This window comes from Ailuropoda melanoleuca, chromosome 16, assembly GCF_002007445.2.
Source record: "Ailuropoda melanoleuca isolate Jingjing chromosome 16, ASM200744v2, whole genome shotgun sequence".
NCBI classification, from domain to species: domain Eukaryota; kingdom Metazoa; phylum Chordata; class Mammalia; order Carnivora; family Ursidae; genus Ailuropoda; species Ailuropoda melanoleuca.
Window position 1 is genome coordinate 24,643,279 of NC_048233.1, and position 21,067 is coordinate 24,664,345.

Genomic DNA, 21,067 nt, shown 5'->3' on the forward strand with positions numbered 1-21,067 from the left:
TATACTGTCCTTAATGAAAACCCAAAGTCTATGGTTTTCTATCAGGTCGTGACCTTTTGCTACATAGAACACTGTGTAAGAATAAATGAGTAGTCTAAATATCCTCACCTCACCTTTACTCCTCAATCACTGTAATCTAGTTTTCATCCCCACTGTGCCACTAAAATGATTCTCACTAAAGGCCACTCTTAGTTGCACTATCATATGGACACTTAGAGTCACTTCCTTGACCTCTCTGCAATGTACTATTTATCACTCCTGACTTAAAGCAGAAACTCCAGTCTTTTCTTTTACCTCCCTGACTCCTCCTTAGTCTTATGCTTATTCCTCGGCAGTTAGCATCGCCCAGAAACAGTGCCTGACATGTAGTAGGCACTATGAAAATATCCACTATTGTTTTTGCCCCTAAATCTCTAAGTACACGCCTAGACAATCTTACTCGCTTCCATGGCTTTTACTCAGAACCTTGCAGGTGGACATCTAACCTCAGGTCTCCACTCCACGCCCTTGAACTCCCTACTACGCATTTCCATCCAGATGCCCTACAGCATCTCAGATTCATTGTGTCCCAAACTGAAGTCACCATCTATCCCATCCCGACTGCCTAAACTGTCCACCACCACGACAACTCTCTTTCAACCCTATTTTGCATCGCTATCTCTTAGCAGCCCAAATGGGAAGCCTACGCTCCTCCCTTTTATAATCCATAACCACTGGTCATTGTGTCTCATCAATGCTACCTTCCAAACATCTCACTCTGAGCCCTTAAAGGTGTGCTGAGTCCTGACCCTGCGATGCCCTCTCCACACCACTCCCCATACTGCTTCTAGAGTTGACTTTCTGACAGATGAAATGTATATCATTCCTCTGCTTAAAAATTCTCTATGCTCCTTCAGAATAGAATACAAACCTCAAATTACATACATGGCCCTTCACATTCGTGGTTCCAGCCACACCCACCATTCTGCCGTTCTCCAAATACTCTCCATTCTTCTTCCATGCCTTCCTCTGCCTAGAATAACCAGCTAAAGTGTTCAGAACTGTGTCTTGCCTTTCTGTTACTGCTTCTCCAAGGGCTCCTTAAATTTTTTTTGAATTAATGACTGCATTCTTCTATGCCCTTACCTGGGCTTTCAATCATTATGCAATTCTTTCGGTCCCTTGCTGTTAAAATCTCTGATTCAATATACTCTACTTGCAATAAATACTTTTAAAAGGATTATAGTTTCCCTTGAATTTTCATGAATAAGTTCCACATTTTGGAGAGTCAATAGGGGGTCAAAGATAGAAAGGTTACCTCTTTCTGAGTAGGAGAGTGGGACGGCCATGTTTTGGACAGGCTCAGCATCTAAAGTCTCCAAGTGACAAGTGCACATACTCTGCTCTGGTCTAAGAATGAAAACCAGTCCTTTGTCAGTGCCTGTTCCTGAGGTATTGCGAAGGAGAGCCTGCAATTAGGTAGAAAAGAGTCATCACGAATAGGGTGTTAAGCAAAATATTTAAATTATAGGCTGGACCTAGTCTGCATGTCCTATTCCAAACCTTCTCAAAACAAGAAGGAAGAAACAAAGACCTTCCTTATAAAGAATTCACCTCTATATGCAGGTACCCAAGCATGTCATGGAAGAACTATTTAAATAGATGATCTCTGATAGGAATAGGAGACGCACAGTAACATTTCCAAGTTTTTCAATTCCCCAAATTAAGATTTACTATGTCAAGTACTAAGACTACTGTCAAATGACAAAACTGAAACAATTCAGTAAAGAGTTTGGTGTCCTTTATTCAAGGAAAAACAACCCACAGATTAGGGGCGTACAGTGCCTTATAAGCTGTGAAGAAGCACCTGAGGGATTTGGGGCAAAAGTGAGTTTTACAGTGTTAGAAAAAGCAAAACAGAAACATGGTTTTCCTAGCATGACTGGCTAGGAGGTCAGGAATTTCCTTTTAAGGAAGGTGAGCAGGTCCTCTTCTCTAAGGTAAGGTAAACGGGCTAGAGCAGAGCTGGAGGACAGTGACTGTCATGGTAGGTTTCCTGGACAGATGTTTCCCGTAAGTGCAAGCTGACTCAGGTTTAGATTTGGGACATGGACCAGGCCACTGAGGCAGCCTCCATCTTGTAGGTCCAATATACAAATAACTGTATCACCAAAAACATGAGCCCCACCCCTGAAGAATTCAAGTTCCGGAAAGTTTCTTTAAAAAACTGAGCTATAATCATCGTATTATAAACTACACATAAAGAATACCATTTGATAAGTTTTGATATACGTAGACACTTGTAAGCCATCACCACAATCAGAACAGTGGACAAACTTATCCACTCCGTGCTCCTTTCAAATCCTCCCTCACACTCCTCCACTCGACCATCCATTTGGAAAGCTTTTAGAATAACAAAATACTAAGTTAAGAGGTAGTAGTTCAGAGTGTTTTCTTAAAGCTAAGAAAATGGGAAGAAAAAAGTGCCAGATGGGTTTCAATTTGACAAGTGTAAGTGGAAACGATTCAAATACTAATCGAGCTGCAGAGTCAACAGTTTCAAAGAACCAACTTCTTTGATGACCCAAAAAAATCCAAAGTGCCACGCTTCTTCCAGAAGCGTAGAGGAAACAGGAACTACTCTCTTCACACAGACCACTCATTTCTAGAGCGACGTGCAGTTCTGGTCATCATCTTCTCAGTAGTATAAATACAGTGAGAACTAAGGGCAGCCCAAGAAAGGAACATTCAGGATAACTAAGATCCACTCTGCGTGAAAACTGAGGCCCAGCGTGCTACCCATTCAGGCCACTTCAGTCACATGAGTTAGGTCAACACTCCTTTATCCAGGCTCTGTTTCCTCACATGTAAAAACCCGCGTTGTAAGTACTTTGTTGAACTGTTGTGAGAATTAAATTAATTATATGGAAAACCAAATACAGGGGTTCCTAACTAGGAGCCCCAGAGCCCCAATCAGTTTCCAGAGGTCCCCATGAAATTATACAAATGTATCCCTGCATTTTGATGGGCAGAGTCCAGAGACTTTAGCAGATTCAAAGTCTGTGGCCCCAGGAGAGCTTAAGAACCACTGAACTAGCCCCTAGTAGGCATGCAAAAAATATAAATGCCTTTTTTTCAGTCCTTTCTCCTCCTTCAAATGCTGTCTTTGCTGTGATGTTATGAAGAAGGAAATCATCTTTGTAGCATTTTACTTTGTCTCCTATGTAAGGGCCTGAATAGGAAGTTTCCTTCTGAATTTAGTGCCAGAAAAGAAGGTTGGCTTCCCTGAAGAACTGGAATGATTTTGCCTTCTAAGAAAGTTATGACATTTAACATGCTTTGATTTCAGCTCTGGCTGCAAAGAACGCAGACAATATCTGAGTGGGGGTCATAAACACTGTTAACTCTTTTGCAATTAACATAATTTATTCCTTCCTCTTTTCCTTGATCATACTCTTCCATTTCTTGTCTCTTAAACTACCAAACACACAATTTCAAAACCTTCACGGTAGGGGCAGGAAGGCTAGAATAAAACATGTAAAATATTTAGTTTGAAAGATAACATGACCAATGCCTATAGAATATACATGAACTGGACTCAGACCACTTTGTTTAACAAATTCCAGAATATTAAGACAGGCTTATAACAATAGATAGGCTGAGGACAAATGAAAAGCAGCACGACTTCATACTGAGTGAAATTCATTTATTAGTCTATGGGGCTCATGTAGGCTGAATATAAATAGATTTATAAAAAGTTAATATAAATGGCAGATCCTTCATGGGTTAAGCTAATCCGGGGCATCTGAAAAACTTCCCAAAGGTGAGGCTGTGGTTGAAGGGGTTAGTGATGTTCTCTGAAATAGCGTCTTGAATGCAGGAAGCTGAGCACAGGGCTAGAGGACCTGAATATTGGGCTTCTTTTGTTTCCATGAGACTCCAAAGAATAAAGGTGATCCTACAAGGGTCTTAGTAAACTTAGTATACTAACACTATATGGCTGAACAATGATGGAAACCCATTAAAACATATTCAGAGGTAAAAATCATTAAGGACCCAATAGAGTAAGAAAAAAAGGTGAAAAATCATGAGGAGAGCTTAACTGCAGCTAGGAGACATCTGGTAAAGGCCACCCTCCCCCAAAACTTGGCAGTTGCTCACCCTCTCTTTAAGTCAGAGGTCACCACACTCAAGAAAGGCCTGAGACACACGCCTCTTAGCCAGTCTAAACCACTAACTTGACAGACTCCAATCTTGATTTTTCTAAGGCCATAAAGTTAAACATAAAGAGGCATCAAATTCTAATGTTTCTACTAAATACAAGACCCCAAAATATGGAAATGGTGTTTACAGAAATAACTCTCTGTACTTACCTTAGAAAAAGAAATTGTTGTGTTCTGATACTGTGAGTGTATTTGGAAAATAAGGAAAGATGCATTGCTCGAAATATGACGCAAAATGGCGTCCTCTGGAGAGGGCCTCTTGAGCTTGAAGTATCTAAACTTCCCTACGGAAAATTCAAGAAGACCTGCAATGGGAGAAGCATTTCATTATAACATTTGTACCTGTAATAGCGACGTGTAGAAATCACAGACATAAGCATACATGCACTCCTAATTTAATCCTCAGAAAAACCGGGGGAGATAAATATTATTATTACTGCCCCTATTTTACTGATGAGGACAGTTAAGCTTAAGAAGGGGGAGCAGCTAGTAGGGGCTCCTGGGTGGCACAGCGGTTAAGGGTCTGCCTTCGGCTCAGGGTGTGATCCCGGCGTTATGGGATCGAGCCCCACGTCAGGCTCCTCTGCTATGAGCCTGCTTCTCCCTCTCCCACTCCCCCTGCTTGTGTTCCCTCTCTTGCTGGCTGTCTCTATCTCTGTTGAATAAATAAATAAAATCTTTAAAAAAAAAAAAGGGGGGAGCAGCTAGTAAATGGTGGAACTGAGCACTAAAATATAAGAAAGGTGTTTCGAAAGACGCAAACAAAAGAATGCTCAGGATGCCTAAGATGCCCAGCACCCAGAGCGAGAACATTCCCCATTGTAAGCAGCCCTAACAATTCCATTCAAAACAGGGCTCCAAGTGGTGCCTGGCTGGCTCAGTCAGTAAAGCATGTGACGCCTGCTCTCAAGGTCATGAGTTCAAGCCCCGCGTGTGGTGTACAGTTGACTTAAAAAATAATTGTTTTTATTAAAAAAAAAAGGGGGGGTGCCTCGGTGGCTCAGTGGGGCAAGCATCTGCCTTGAGCTCCGGTCACAATCTCGGAGTCCTAGGATAGAGGCCTGCGGCTGACGCCCCACTTGGAGGAGAGCCTGCTTCTCCCTCTCCCGCTGCCCCTCCTCCCCCATGCGTGTGCACATGCTTTCTTTCTCTCTCTCAAATAAACAAAATCTTTAAAAACAACAAAAACAGAGCCCCTGAATTTAAGGATTTAACTACCCTAAAGAAGCACTAACAATTGTGAATACACTAATATTAAAAACAGAACCTGATCTAGTGAATTCTGAAGTCAGCCCAGCCCAGAGGGATACAGGTGGCTTCAATTTTATCCCACCAATTACGAGCTGTGTGATCTTAGGCAGGTTACTTAATTTCCTTAAAGCTCAATTTCTTCATCTGTCAAATGGGACTGTTAGCACCTAGCTTGCAAAGGAAAGTACCATCAACACTGACAAAAATGTCTGAGTGCTTACATGAGGTACTTCACAGACAGTCATAGAGTCGTGAACCACAGGCATTCTGGAAAAAGGAGCTTTTGTTTAAGGATCAAGCTCAGAGTCCACACCAGTTTTGCAACACCTCATCTAGGCCTTTCTCATCTGTCTTCTTGCCTCCGCTTCTGTTTCACTCATCCACTCACTATATCTTTCTCCCAGCTGCACCCGGTTCTTTCTTTGATCAACCTAATTCTCAAACAATCCACCGAATAGGTTGCTTTTACTTGTGTGGTCCTGGACGCCCATCCCATCCTCTACCCTGCAGTTAGCATCTCTCTGCAGAAATTGCAGACAAGCTTCCACACATTACATAAGCAGGCTTGGTGGGGGCGGGGGGTTCGAGTCTAAAAATAGAAAAAAAAGATTTAAATTTAAGAAAGATGAAAAAGAGTTGACAAAAGACTTTAAGTCACCAGAGTCCCACTGTGGAACCATCATTTTATTTTAGAAGGAAATTAGAGTCAGTGGGTGGTAAAGGAAAGTACTCCAGACGTTAAACAACTTCAAACTCATTCTTATGTACTATTTCCCAAACAGGTTAATTTTCAACACTTTTTTTTTTAAACACATGTATTCCATCTGGATGATTTAAAAAAGACTACCAACAATGGCTAACCAAGAAAGCCAAACAGAATATATGAATAATGCTAGGCTGAGATCAAAGGTTACTCTACGAAAGTTCCCCAAACCTCGTGATGCCATTATATTACCTTCATAACTTTTTTATAATTAATGATAGAAAAAAAAAGTCAGTGGTGGCTACGATTTAATTTCTGAAACTCCAGGGAAAATTTTAATTAGTGGCAACAATGACAAATGAAGATGGCATATTTCCTCTTTATGTAAGCAGACACATGTTTTACCTTTTATGTAGAACTAAACTCCAGCCAGAACAGAGGTAAAAATATTAGGAAGAATTTAATAGAATCTGGATAGGGAAGTCTAGAAAATGCGAGGGAGTTTTTTGTTTTCCTTTTTATAAAGGGAAATAAGAAAAACATTTTTTACATTTTCCAGGTTTTCCCATCATCGTGATTATTTTATTAGGAAACCAAATTATACATAAAATTAAGTGGGTCTCAGTAAGTGGCATTAAAAACATTGCACGTATCATACTTTAATTTTGGTCCCATCTACCCTCTGACTTCCAAGTCTTCAAAATATCTACAAATTCTCGTCTGTCAAACTAAAAGCACTACATTTGTTTTCCGAGGAACTAGCTGGATTTCCATCCTTTAACTGTTCAAAGCACTCAGCTCATTTTTTATTTTGCTTTTTTTTTTTAAAAAAAAATCCCAGTGTAGGTAACAGTTTAATATTAGCTTCAGGTGTAGCAGTCAGCTCATTTACCATCTGCCTTTTCTAGTCATATTTTCAGTCTTTAAGGTTTTTTTTTTTTCAGTTCTTCCCCTTTCTCCCCCATTTTCTCTATTTGAACAAATATTTATGAAGTTCTTATGGACCACCTGTTCTGCCTATTGGGTACTGTGATCAAAACTGGTTCAAATGAATCTGTGAAGGTTGTCCAAGATTTCCATAGTTCTCACTAAATTTGCCCTTAAGTGTATCTTAGAAACTGTTCAAATAATCTGTATGTTTATCCCCCATTACACAGGCCTTGAATCAAAACTCTACCCAGAACCTTTAAAAGCCCTGGAAGAGATTAAAGCTATCAACTAGGGATGCCTGAGTGGCTCAGTCAGTTAAGCTTGACCAAGCCTTTGGCTCAGGTCATGATCCAGGTATCCTGGGATCGAGTCCCGGATCAGGCTCCCTGCTCAGCAGGGAGTCTGCTTCTCCCTCTACCTGCTGCTCCCCCTGCTTGTGCTTTCTCTCTCTCTCTGTTGCTCTAATAAATATAAAATCTACAAATAAATAAACAAAGCTATCAACTAGTTAAGTCTTGGTGTCAAGCTTTTCTTAACCTTCCCTTAACCTATCACACAGGGATGAAAATAAATCACAACTCAGAAATACTTGGAGAACCAAAAATTTCAGTGTTTTAAAAGACAGTAAGGAAAGAGAACCATAGAAATTAAAACACATTATTAAACAACTGATAACTTAAGGTAAATAGGGGTATTAAAAGTAGGTATCACTGCAAGTGTATTTTAAGGGATTTTTTCTTTTCTTTACACTTTTCACTGTTTATCAAATTTCTATAATAACGAGATGTTCTTAGCAGAAACTGCACAATTTGGAAAAAACCTCCATTTTTGATAGCACTCAAAACACAGATTCTACCTCAAGTCTTCATCTCAAAATTTATAAAAATAGGAACACACCCTAGACAAAATGATGACACTCTCTCAACACTTCCATCACTTGTTTTGTTTTTCCCTTAAAATGGTAATATTTTTCCAGATAATATATAACCTCTATTATAAAAAAGGCAAGAAATGTCGATAAAATCAATACCTACAGCAAATATACTGTGCAGAAATAATCACTATTAACAGTTTGGTATACATCTTTTAGGACTTAGGCAGATATAATGAGTATTTCTACATACAGGGAAAAATATAAGTATGTTTGGTATAGCCCATTTAATAGATCTTAGACATCTCTGCGTGCCAACATAGATAATTCTAGCTTTACCATTTTAAAAGTTACATAATATTTCACTCTGTATGTAACCATAATTATTTAACAAATCCCCAACTGATGAACATATAGGCTGTTACCATTCCAGCTTAAAAAAATAAGAAATAGTTGTTTTTGTGAAAGTCTTCTAAAAAGCATACATACACATCAGGCAACCTATTTGAGAAGGTTTTTGCTGTGACAGCATAACAGATCACCTTTGATCCTAAATGGTTAAACTACCTAAAAAGTCTTGTTCGCATTAAGAAAATCAGAAATGAAAACAAGCAGTCCATGTGAAAATATATAATGATCAGGACCAAAACATGAAGTTACAGTCTCTGCTTCTGACTTTAAGAAAAACACGTGGCTACAACTTTCATTGATTACTTCCTGGATTTCCAGAAGCCATGGGAAAGACGACACCTCACTAACCCTCTTTCCCCGAATACCTGTAGCAGGAACTTGGCAGATGGAAGGTAATAAAAGAGATTAGGTATTTATGACTTAAAAACCTGATCACTTGACAAAATAAGTAGGGGCTTTAAAAGAAGGTGCCTCTGGTGGTGTATTTTAAATGATTTTTTTTTCCTTTTCTTTGCTCATTTCTTTATTTTTCAAATTTTCTATAGAACTCATAAGGTATCCCTATTAGAAAGAAATTCTAATACAGTGGTTATCCTTCCTGGCTGTATATTATAATCATCTGGAGGTACCTTTTAAAAACTATTGCTGCCTGGGCCCCTTTCCAGACTGCTTAAATAAAAATCCAAGGGGTTAGGGTACAAGTGTCAGTTAAAAAACATTTATTGAAATAACATACACATAGAGAAGTGCACGAAGTTTACACTGTAGGTAAAGAAAGAGCATTCTGGGGCGCCTGGGTGGCAGAGCGGTTAAGCGTCTGCCTTCGGCTCAGGGCGTGATCCCGGCGTTATGGGATCGAGCCCCACGTCAGGCTCCTCTGCTATGAGCCTGCTTCTTCCTCTCCCACTCCCCCTGCTTGTGTTCCCTCTCTCGCTGGCTGTCTCTATCTCTGTCTTATANAAAAAAAAAAAAAAAATTTAAAAAAAAAAAAAAAAAAAAAAAAAAAAGAAAGAGCATTCTACCATCTTAGAGGCCTTGTGGTCCCTTCCAATCACCAAGCCTTCCCTCCCACCCAGAAATACCACGACCCTAACTTCAAACACCACAGATGGGCTTTGCCTCTTTCTGAAATTTAATTAGAATCATACAGGATGAATTCTTTTGTACCTAGCTTTTTAAAAATCAATACTATACCTGTGAAATACACCCAAGCTACTATAGTAACCATGACTTACTCATTTTCATTGTTGTATACTTCATAAAAAGAATATATCACAATTTACTTATCTATTCTTCTTTAATCAACAATTGGATTACTTCTAATTTGAAGTTATTATGAATAACTCCAAACATTTTTTGTATCTGTCTTCTGGTGCACTTACGTAAACATTTCTACCGGGTAGAACCCAAGAGTAGAATTATCAGGTAATAGGGTATACTTATGCTCTGCTTTAGTAGATATTGCCAAACAGTTTTCCCCCATCATTCTGCCAGTTTACACCCCTACCAACTTGTGGAACAGTATTCTGGTTGCCCAACTGTCTTACCAACACTTGGTATCATCAGTGTCTCTGTTGGGTGCATAGTAGTATCTCACTGTGATTTCAATGTGCATTTCCCTAATTATTAAAGATGTTAAGAATATCTTGTTTTGTTTACTGGTCATTTGGACACTTCCTTTGTAAAAGGGTCTGTGTTCACAACTTTTGCTCACTTTAAAAATAGACTGTCCTTACTGAATTTTAGTTCTTTATACATCATTGATATGAGCATTCTGTCAGTGTATCTTCTGATTCTTGTAGCTCATCTTTTCACTCTTGTTACCTTTAGATTAACAGAAGTTTTCATTTTAATGTAGTCCAATTTCTTTATTTTTTTCTTTTATGCTTAGTCCTTTTTGTGTGATTCTAACCCAATCTTTGCCAACATCTTCTAAGATCATGAAGACATATTCCCCATGTTAACTTCTAGACCTTTCTTTTACCTTTGACATTTAAGTCTAAAATCAATCTAGAGTTGATTTTTATACATGGTGTGAGGCATGGGGTCAAGGTTCATGTTTCCATATGCATATCGAGTTGACATAGCAGCCTTTATTGAAAATATCACCATTTTCCTACTACTCTGCAATTCCAGTTTTCACATATGTGACCACAAGTGTTGGTCTGTTTCTGGACTCTTAATTGTATTCCAGTGGTCTCTTTGTCTATCCTAACACCAGTATTACATCATCTTCATTTCTGCCTCAAATTTGTTCCTTCCTTTCAAGACCGTCTTGACTATTTTGGCCATTTTTCAACTCCATGTATATTTTCAAAAGCAGATTATCAATTTCCACAAAAAAGCTGCTGGGGGTCTGACTGGGATGACAATGAATGTATTAATTTTCTAATTTATGAATCTGAGATATCCCTCTGCTTATTTAGCTTCTCAATTTATCTCAAGAATGCTGTACGGTTTTTTTTCTGTAGACATCTTTACATATTTCATTATAATTACCCCTAAATATTCTATGTTCCTTGATGCTCATGGGAATTCATTTTTTCTTTTAAATTTCAATTTCTAGTTGTCTCTTCACCAATCTGCCTTTTTAAAAAGTTCTCCAGGTGATTCTAATGTTCAGCCAGGTCTGAGAACTCCTAACATAATGTTTAATGAATTAGGAAAGGATAAGTATATTTTTCCTATTTTTAGTCATCTTTAACCTAACTTCTGTGTGAAAATCCTTCGGCAGTATTACCTTGGCAGTCTATTAGCCATTTCTCAATTTTTATAGAAGATTGCATATTCACCAAACCAGTTGTGGTCTGACTCTTGGCTATGCAGGGCCTTGTTATATTTGACATCCTGGTGTCTAGTACAGTACCAGTCACATAGTTGGCACACAGTAAATGTTTGGTGAATGTTGGCTGAATGTTATGACCTCAGGAAAGTAATTTACTTCCTGTGGGCCTCAGTTTCCCCATGGTGAAATGGAAGGCATGTACTGCATACATCATTTGGCTGCTGAAAATATAAAACAAACAGGAAAAACAAATTTTAAACTGTCCAATGCTACACAATAAAGTATCATTACTAACTTCCCTTAGGTTTCCAGCATTACAGAGGCCCATCTCCTTATTAAAAAAAAAAAAGAAGTCAGGCATTCAATACGGCCCTACAAATAAACTAGTAGAAAGACGGGGACTATACACACCCAGCATGTCCATCATAAACATCAAAATGAGAAAGAGACTTCCACAGAGCGACAGGGGAAAATACTAAAAATCAAACTTAACAGTATAGTCTGGCAGAAAATGCATTTAATTTCTACTCAAAGAATAGACACAGCAAAAGAAGACATGTATCCAAAATATATCCTGAAGAAATTAACAGGAACTTCTCCTCTAAGCCATCTGGAAAAGGATTCACTTTATGAGGCATAATTAGATCTTATGACTTTGTGAGTGGGAAGGAAAAAGACAGCACATCAAATGATATCGCAGACAAATGGCTAACGTGGAGACAGAGCACTTAGGCTGTGGCTCTCCTCTAAAAAACAATGGCTCTGCTTTTTCTGCCAAAGATATTTTTTGCCTTCTGACCCATAGCCAGGCACTCTCTTCTATTTTTCATACGTTCCTCCACTTCTACCCAGGGTTATTTTTCTTTCCAATAATTTCTTTCTAAAAAGAGCTGCCCGATTCTAATCTTTTCCTTTTCTTTCCCAATCAGATCCTAAACTCAAACCTTAAAATGATCCAACTCTATTTTTTGTTTTACTAAAATTTACCTGTTTGTGCTTTGACACAACCAAATTCTAGATCTCTGAAAGCTAAGTCTTTATAGTTCTTTTCAGTGAACTAAAAAAAAAAAAACAGTTCAGATACTTAAATTGGTCAGCATTCAACTGCCCCTCCCCAAGTCTCATTTATATCTTATGAATTTTCATTAGCCCTAAAAGCTGAAAGGAAACACAGAAATGTACACACTACCTTTCACATACTTTTAAAAGAGATCACTTACAACGAAGTACAGAAATGGCCTACTACCTTAAATTCAGCACCAGCAATAACACAAATACTAGTAGGCCCACACGACATTCTGCTCAACTCCAATTACTATGTAATTCCATGTAAATTACTGGATATGAATCCAAAACAAGAATGAAAGGTATTAAATACAAAACTACCGAACTAGAAAAGGTCTGAATCACAGCCCTCCTGACTCAGAAGCCTACAACACAACGACAAACTCAATCTCTCCAATTCTTCACCTGTTAAAATGGAGATAGTTGGGGCACCTAACTCTTGGTTTCCGCTCAGGTCATGAGCTCAGGTCATGATCTCAGGGCCGTCGGGAGGATCCAGCCCCACAATCAGGCTCCACCATCAGCAGGGAGTTTGCTTGGGATTCTCTCTCCCCTTCTCCCTCTGCCCCCCCACTCACATTCACTCACTCCCTAGCTCTAAAGTAAATAAATAAATCTTTAAAAAATGAAATAAAATGGAGATAGCACCACCACTACCTCCCTCATAAGCTATTTTGAGGAATGAGAATTCACAGAATTAAGTGTAAAGCACCAAACTAAGTAAAATATTCTTATAGGAGGGCACCTTTGTTGAAGTGGAAGGACCATGAAAATTAAAATTGCAGCAAACCACACTTGGGTTCAAATACCGCCTGTGCCCCTATTAACTGTTCTCCTGTGTAATGAACATCATCTAGGGCCTCAGCTTCGTCCCCTGCTGAGTGAAGAAGGTAATTGATCTCATAGGTTGTGAGGATTAAATAATGCTATGGAAAACAGCTGGCACTTACTGCACACAATGAAATGTCAGTGCCCTTATTATTAACAAGGCTATTTTTTCTGCAAAAATATAACTGCCCTTTTCAGCTTTGGCCTTAACTCCTGTGCAATGATTCTATGATTCAGTTTGCACAAGAGCTTTTCTAAGATGAGCAATTAGAATACAACCACATTATTCAGAAAATACATTGGTTCGGAACTGCAACTTATCTCTTAAGCTCGAAATAAAACTAAGAATGTGATTCACGTCACGGAAAAGCACATGATTATCATCAGCCTAGCACAATTAGTGCTTTTTTATGGTTTATATTAACAAACCAAGAGCTATCACTAAAAGGCATTCACCCAGCACGTGACCTATACTATCCAAAGTCCCACTCTGGGCTCGCTTTTCCTTTCAAACTCCGTAAAGCATAACCAATTAGAAAAGCATCTAGATTTTGGAGTGTAAAAAACCGCAGCAGCTTGGAGGAACATTATTAATAAAGCCCTTAGTTCTGCACCAAGCCTTCCTGTCGAGTCTCAGATACACCACTTGAGAGCAAAAGAGGTGTTCTAATGCGTTAAATTAAACCTACAAACACAGGGCTGCTCCCTAAGGGAGATAAAATAACGTGTCTGAACAGGTTACTTAACCCTTCCCATTTCCTCGGCCTAAATTGGAAGGTTGACGGTGAGGCCTCCTTGGCAATGCGAGTTTCCTTCAGCAGGAAAAGACCCTGATGCACTCCTGACGGTTCTGAACTCACCACCTACCCTACGAGATGCACAGATCCCGAGTTGGACTGCAACCTTGCAAGAAATGCAAAACCAACTTGAGGTTGCAGAAGTGAGGCTCCCCTGACCTTACCCTCGCTGAAATTCCCGACGGTCTCGGCTCCACTGGCCACGCTGGGTTCGGACACCAGCACCGCCAGAACCAGGAGCCGAAGGAGCCCCATGACTGCCCAAGCCGGGCCCCGCCGCCTCGCCCGCACTACCCCGGGGCGCTCGCGCCGGGTTCCATCACCAGTGAGGCGCACACGCCGCACACCTGCCAGCCCCACAGGGCGGGCATCCAAGACCAGCCGCACGCCTGCGCCCCACCGAGAGGTTTCCTGTTCCGGCAAAAACCCCGCAACCCCACACCGCGCCTCTCCCCGCCCCCTTTACGTCACCGCCGCGGGTCCCCCTCCGCCAAGGGCGAAGGAGGAGGGGCGGTTCCAGCCGGCGCGCGCCTCCTCCCCGCGCCCGACAGGTTTGCCCAGCGCCGCGCTCCCCAGAGTCCCCGCGGCCCTCCGCGCGGGTGGGGGTAGGGGAGACCCCGGAAAGTTCTGTGATGTAACCCGTACTTCTCACTTTTGTATCTTTCCCACTTACGAAAACCGCCGTTAGAGTAAAAAATAACTTTCTGTTGCGGCCTAACGTCTCCAGGCTCCTGCTCCCGGGCTTAACTGCCCTTTGCAAAAAGGAAAAATACGAATCCGGTACTCAAAACCCATGAGCAATAGGTCGTTTCCCTTAGCTGCTCAGGCCGATGTTAGTACGAAAATGCGGGGCGAATTGTATTTCTGTAGTGGTGAGCTCCACAGTTAAAAATTAAGTTTCTTTTTCTCAAAGCGAAATATCCTCGAAGACTCCAGACTTTAACCCAACTTTCTCTCTCAGGTTTTATACCTGAGGGCTGTTTAAAGGACAGCGGTCCATGTGACAGAGGGCTCGTGAGCTAATTGTGGAATTAGTTATTGGGGGAAAATTGCTCTGTTCTCTTTTGCCTGCTCGTTAAACTTTTCATTTAGATATTTTAATGAGTAACTATCTTGAAAAATACATATTCGGTTATTCCACTACTAAACACCCATAGCAATCACCATAATCTGAACAGGCACAACTCTTCCTGTTTTCCTTCTGTCCCACATGTCATTCCTGTAACTCTCAATAGATGAAATCCCAGGATGATGATAACAGTGGTTATAAGGGTAGCATTTTAATCAATGGATAAATTTAATAAACTGTATGATAACTGATTAACTGCACCCTATTGGGGAGGCAGGATTAGAACTCTATCTCACCCTAGCAAAATGAAATCCCAACGTATTCATTAAAACCACGAGAGAGAAAAAATACATGCTTCTTATTTTTTTAAGACTTTATTTGTTTGAGAGAGAGAGAAAGAGCAAGCACGAATGGGGGGAGGGGCAGAGGGCGAGGGAGAAGTAGACCGCCCCCTGAGCTGGGAGCCAGAGGTGGGGCTGATCCCAGGATGGCAAGATAGAACCTGTGCCAAAGTCAGATGCTTAATAACTGACTGAGCCACCCAGGTGACCTGAAATAAATGCTTTAAAAAAAAAAAATTGATCTCAAAATGGAAGGAACCTCCTTTTAAAAGAGTTCATTTAAGCAAAAATCTATTTGAATCTGGAAGCGCCAAGCAGGAAGTGGTTAGAAGCATTCAGGGGAGGAACTTTCTAAGCAAAAAAAACAAAGGAGGAAACCATAAAGGAAAAGATTGATAGATTTGGCTACTTAAAAATTTAAATTGTATGAAAGTCAAAAAAACACCAAAAGCACTATGAAAAGTTAAGGGGCACCTGGGCGGCCCAGTCCCATGGGTGAATGACTATTGGTTTCAGCTCCAGTTGTGATCTCAGGGTGGTGACATCCACCCTGGAGTCGGCTTCAGATTCTCTCTCCCTCTCCCTTTGCCCTTCGTGCTTGTACTCTTTCTCTCTAAAATAAATAAATCTTTAAAAAGAGCCAAGTTAATGACCAAAAAGAAGAAGAAAAAGAAATACAAATGGCCAATAAATGAAAAACATTTAAACTCACTAGTAACAAAAACAACAAAAGTCAAATTAAGACACTGAGGGGGTGCCTGCGTGCCTCAGTCGGTTAAGCTTCTAGCTCTTGATTTCAGCTCAGGTCATGGTCTTGGGGTCATTAGATCAAGCCCTGCCTCAGGCTCGGCACTCAGCATGGACTCTGCTTGAGATTCTCTCTCCCTTGTCTCTGCCCCTCCCCCCACTAGTGCAGGTCTGCACTCTCTCTCTCAAAATAAATAAATTAAAAACAAAAATTTTTTTTAAGATTTTATTTATTTATTTGACAGAGAGAGAGTGAGAGAGAGCACAAGCACAGGGAACAGCAGGCAATGGGAGAGGGAGAAGCTGGCTCCCCGCTTAGCAGAGAGCCTGATTCAGGGCTCCATCCCAGGCCCCTGGAATTATGACCTGAGCCGAAGGCAGATGCTTAACCAACTGAACCACCCAGGCACCCCAAAACAAAAATCTTAAAAAAAAAAAAAAAATTAAGACATAAGACGTAAATATTTTAAAAGAATATCCAGTGTGGGTGCAAGAGCTGAGAAGTAGACATTCTAAGATAGGACCAGTGGGAGAGTAAATTGACACAACTTTTTATAGCATAATCTGCACCAAAAATCTTAAAAATATTTATACCTTTGTTATGATAATTCCACTTTGAGATTTAAGTATGTATATATGTACAAACAATAAATATCTGAATAAAATTAGTGCACAAAACTATCAAGGTATTCAAGATTTTATTTATTTTTTATTTGAGAGAGAGCACAAGTGATGTGAAGAGCAGAGGAAAAGGGACAAGTAGACTCCACACTGAGCACAGAGCCCCACGTGGGGCCTGATCCTGCAATCCTGAGGTCACGACCTGAGCCAAAATCAAGAGTAGGACACTTAACTGACTAAGCCACCCAGTTGCCCCTTCATCAGGGTGTTAGAGCAACAAAACCCAATCTAAATGCCCAACAATAAGGAATTGATTAAATAACCTGTGATACATCTATAATAGCATACTCTGTAGCCCTTCAAAAATCATGTTTTAGAAAGCAACTGATTATGAAGTGTTTATGAAAAGGTGAGTTACAAAGCAACAAATATATGTAGTATGAGCTTTATCTTGTTTTCATTTTATTCATGTTTATATGCATAGAAAAGTTGAAAAATATCAAAATGTTTCATATAGTTATCCCTGGGTGATTAGATTAAGAATGATTATTTTTTAATTTTTTAATTTTTTTAATAATTAATTTCAGTGCAGGGCTTGAACTCATGACCCAGAGATCAAGCCCTAAGCTGAGATCAAGAGTCAGAGGCTTAATCGACTGAGCCACCCAAGTGCCCCAAGAATGGTTTTCATTCCACATTTCTGCACTTTGTAAAAATTCAACACTGAATATGTATTGCTTTTGAATAAAACATTAATTTTTAAAAGGTATGTATAATTTTAAAGATTTTCTTATAAAAGCATTCAGGATAACAGTCCACTTTCCTGAGTATGATACAATGGTTTTACTGATGTAGCCCTTGTCCACCTCTCCAGGTTCATGCTGCAACGAAACTCAATTCCTCTATGCCGGCCACACTGAATTAATTTCAGTTTCCTGGACTCACCCCACTGTCTCCCCTCCATACCTTTGTATTGCAGTTCCCTTTGCTTGCAGAGGACAGCTGGTGACAGATGTGTCGGCAGTCAGAAGAGGGCTTTAGTACCTTGGCTCTGAAATACTGCAACAGCATGGGAAGAATATTGGCTGAGGTTTCCTTGCTCATGTCAGAGGTCCACTGGCAACCCGTGAAGCAAATGGACTCAGCAGCTTTGCCGATGAGTTTGTCATTCCTTTGAAACGAAAGGCAAGGGCACATGGGTGGCTCAGTTGATTCAGTGTCTGCCTTCAGCTCATGTCATGATCCCAGGGTCCTGAGACTGAGCCCCCACTTTGGGCTACCTGCTCAGCAGGGAGCCTGCTTCTCCCTCTCCCTCTGCCACTCCCCCTGCTTCTGCTTACTCATGACCTCTCTCTCAAATAAATAAATAAATAAATTAATTAATTTTAAAAAAAAGGAAATGCAAAAACTGAGACAGTTCCTAAACCCAAGATACAGATAACTAGAGTCCTAAAGTCTGCTTAAAATTTAGAAAAAGAAGGAAGGAAGACCAGCAATCTATCCTACATACTTTATGAAACCCAAGACCTTGGATAGAGATGGGAACAGGGCTCTAAGGGAAAGGCAGGAAAGGCGCCCTGTGAAACTTGTCCATTTATCCTATCCCACTCTAATCTCACCTTTCTCTGTATTTTTTTTAACTCTTTTGTTCCTGTGGGTTGCATTTTTTTTGACTGTGTTTATTAAATTAAATCCAATAAATGTTTGCTTAGTAGTTATTATATGTAAATCCTTACGTTAGAAAATGCATTCATTTGGTCCACAAGCATGCATTCATTGGCTTCTATGTGCCAGGCTAAATGCTAGGTACTAGGTTTAGAAACATGGAGAAAATTAAAATGTTTCCTGCCCACAAGAAGCTCACGGTAGTGAGTGAATTTGTCATATATGAATAATTACATCTCAATATGCTAAGTGCAATAACAGAAGTATAAGGAACAATCGTAATGAATATTGGGAGTAACTTACTGTAGGGTTTTAGGAAGGGTTTTATTAAAAAAAGAAATGTTTAAAATAAGGTGAGTGGATGGTCAGGAAGGGAACAAAGGGAATCTAGAATCCAAATGTTTATTTATAATATTTCAGCCCAGTGCTTGGAATGTTTTAGAAGTTTAATTGTGACTGAGTAGGTAATAAAGGTAGTTAAGAATCTAGAATACTAAGCTGAAGTATTGTTAACGATTTTTTTTCCTGATAAAATAAGGAGTCATTGCAGATTAAAAAAAAAATCAAAGTAATTAACACAAGACTAGCTATGAGTTGATCATTGAAGCTGGTGGTGAATATATGAGTGTCCACCTTATTATTCTATTTTTGTATATGTTTGAAACTTTTAATAATATAAAGCTTGGGGTGCCTGGCTCGTTCAGTTGGAAAAGCATGTGACTCTTGATTTCGGGGTTGTGAGTTCAAGCCCCACACTGGGTGTAGGAATTACTACAAAAATAAGTAAATAAACTTTAAAAAATAATATGAAGTTTAAAAGAACGTACTTACCAAAATTATGTGTTTAAGAGATATGTAATACTGGGTTTCTGCTCTTCAAACCATATAATCCAGTTGGGGTTGCAAGAACAGCAAGTGAAAAATCATATGAAAAAGTGTCAAAATCATAAAAGGGAAAAAGGAGAGGTCCATGTGGACTCCAGTAATTCATAAAATTTACATGAAAAAGGTAAAACTGTAAAAGAGTAAAGAAATAGCAGCAAAGAAATTATTTGGGAAAAGGTAAAGAATGAGGGAAGAGCTAGACAAGTGGTTCCCAGCTGTGAGCAATTTTGCCCTGCAGGAGACATTTGGGACTATCTGGAGATATTTTGTATTGTCACACCTGGAAGGGGAGTTTGCCATTGTCACTTCATGGGTAAGGGCAGTGATGATCCTACACATTCCAGAAAAAAAGAATAATCCAGCCTAAAATGGCAATAGAGACTGTTTTTGGCAGTGGGTTTTTCCCCGAAGTCCACAGCTTCAAGAGATTCATAAACCCCTTAAAAATGTGTGCAACATTTTGAGCCTGGTCTGGGGAAAGGGTCCATAGATTTCATCTGATTCTTAAAGGTGTCCATAGCCAGAAGGGTCCTGAGAAGCCCAGGAAAACCAAAGGTTCAGGGACCATGGATGAATAATCTGATTTCACGCAAAATATTATTGGGAGAGACAGCTGGATCTGTTCTCTGAAGACAGATTATAGTGACCCTTGAAAACCAGGCAGAGATGGCTGTCCATCAACCTAAGGTTTCGGTGGAGCTCCTGAAAAACTGTAAGAAGATAACAACAGGACAAAAACTGTGTCAGAACATGAGTTGTCTTCAAGTGGCTCCTCTCTGCCTGGTGCCCAAGTTCTCTTCAATTAGGCCACAAAACAGTATTCTCCTTTATGGGTTCTCTCATTCATCCCTCCATATCTTACTGGGCACCAATCCATACTAACATTTCCTTCAAAACAAGCCTCTCTTCTTCTCTTATCATAGTCAACACCCTCGTCTAGGCCCAACCCATTTCATTCTTGAAACTGCAAAACCCTCCTCCCAATGAGCCCCTGGCTTATTCATCTTTGCAAGCCCAGAACCTAACATACCTCTTCGTAGGTGGCAAGCATTCAATAAGGTATACTCTCAACTGAGGGTGGGAAGAGACAGTCACAAGATTACCCCATATTACGGTTAAAACACATTAGAGTTATCTCTCATTAATCCCACTATGGGAGGGGGGACTCACCTGGAGAGGTTCCTAATTAGGTCCCAGCAGGTCTGTAGATTGGGGTTTGAGGGGAAGGAGTGGTGAAGCGGAAGTAGAGCTTCCCAGCTAGCGTTGGGGTAAATCTGACAAGCTGAGTTTTCAACGGATAATTCCCCGCACCTCCCCCAACCCCAGCAGGGTAAGCAGGAATAATCAGTCGGAGAAGGTGGGGTATATGAGATGAGTTTGTGCCAAGTCCACAAACCAGTCATTTGCTGATTCCAGGCTCATTTATTGCCACACTACCTAACACTATCTAACTTCCCTTAGATACCAAGTTTCTTTCTTTCTTTCTTTCTTTTTTTTAAAGTAATCTCTTCATCCAACCTGGGGCTTGAACTCACAACCAGGAGATCAGGAGTCACATGCTCCACTCCCTGAAACGGCCAGACACCCAAGTTTCTATTATGTTCCTTCACACCTAAACCCTCAACAGATCTCAAGGCTAAGTCTAAACTGCACAACTTATCTGTTTAAAAATTGTTCCTGCCCTACCTACACATACGGCTCATTTTCCAGGAATCTTTCTCCCAACTACACACTGAAACCTCCAATCTCCTTTCCACAAACCCTCTTGTTTTTCACAATAAGTTCCTCGCTGTCAAAGGAAAGAAATCCTTATTAGTTATCCATACTCACACCTTACCTCTGAACTCCAAATTGCTCTTCTTCCGTCACTCACCTTTGCCTACAGAAACCTTCCTC

The 21,067-nt window shown here is 40.1% G+C and overlaps 1 protein-coding gene across 2 annotated transcripts in view; it reads right to left on the minus strand.

Annotated features, from left to right (window-relative positions):
- TM7SF3 (transmembrane 7 superfamily member 3) overlaps positions 1 to 14,280 on the minus strand; it is a 37,742-nt gene extending 23,462 nt beyond the window's left edge. For both annotated transcript variants that reach the window (XR_004621137.1, XM_002917109.4), the window contains exons 1-3: positions 14,008 to 14,280; positions 4,353 to 4,507; positions 1,298 to 1,448 (exon numbers count right to left, since the gene is read on the minus strand). Coding sequence is in view for 1 of the 2 variants with exons in the window: in XM_002917109.4 (XP_002917155.2) it covers positions 1,298 to 1,448; positions 4,353 to 4,507; positions 14,008 to 14,098 (397 nt within the window). In the remaining variant the exon portion in view is untranslated. The remainder of the gene's footprint in view (positions 1 to 1,297; positions 1,449 to 4,352; positions 4,508 to 14,007) is intronic.
- Positions 14,281 to 21,067: the final 6,787 nt, after the last annotated feature.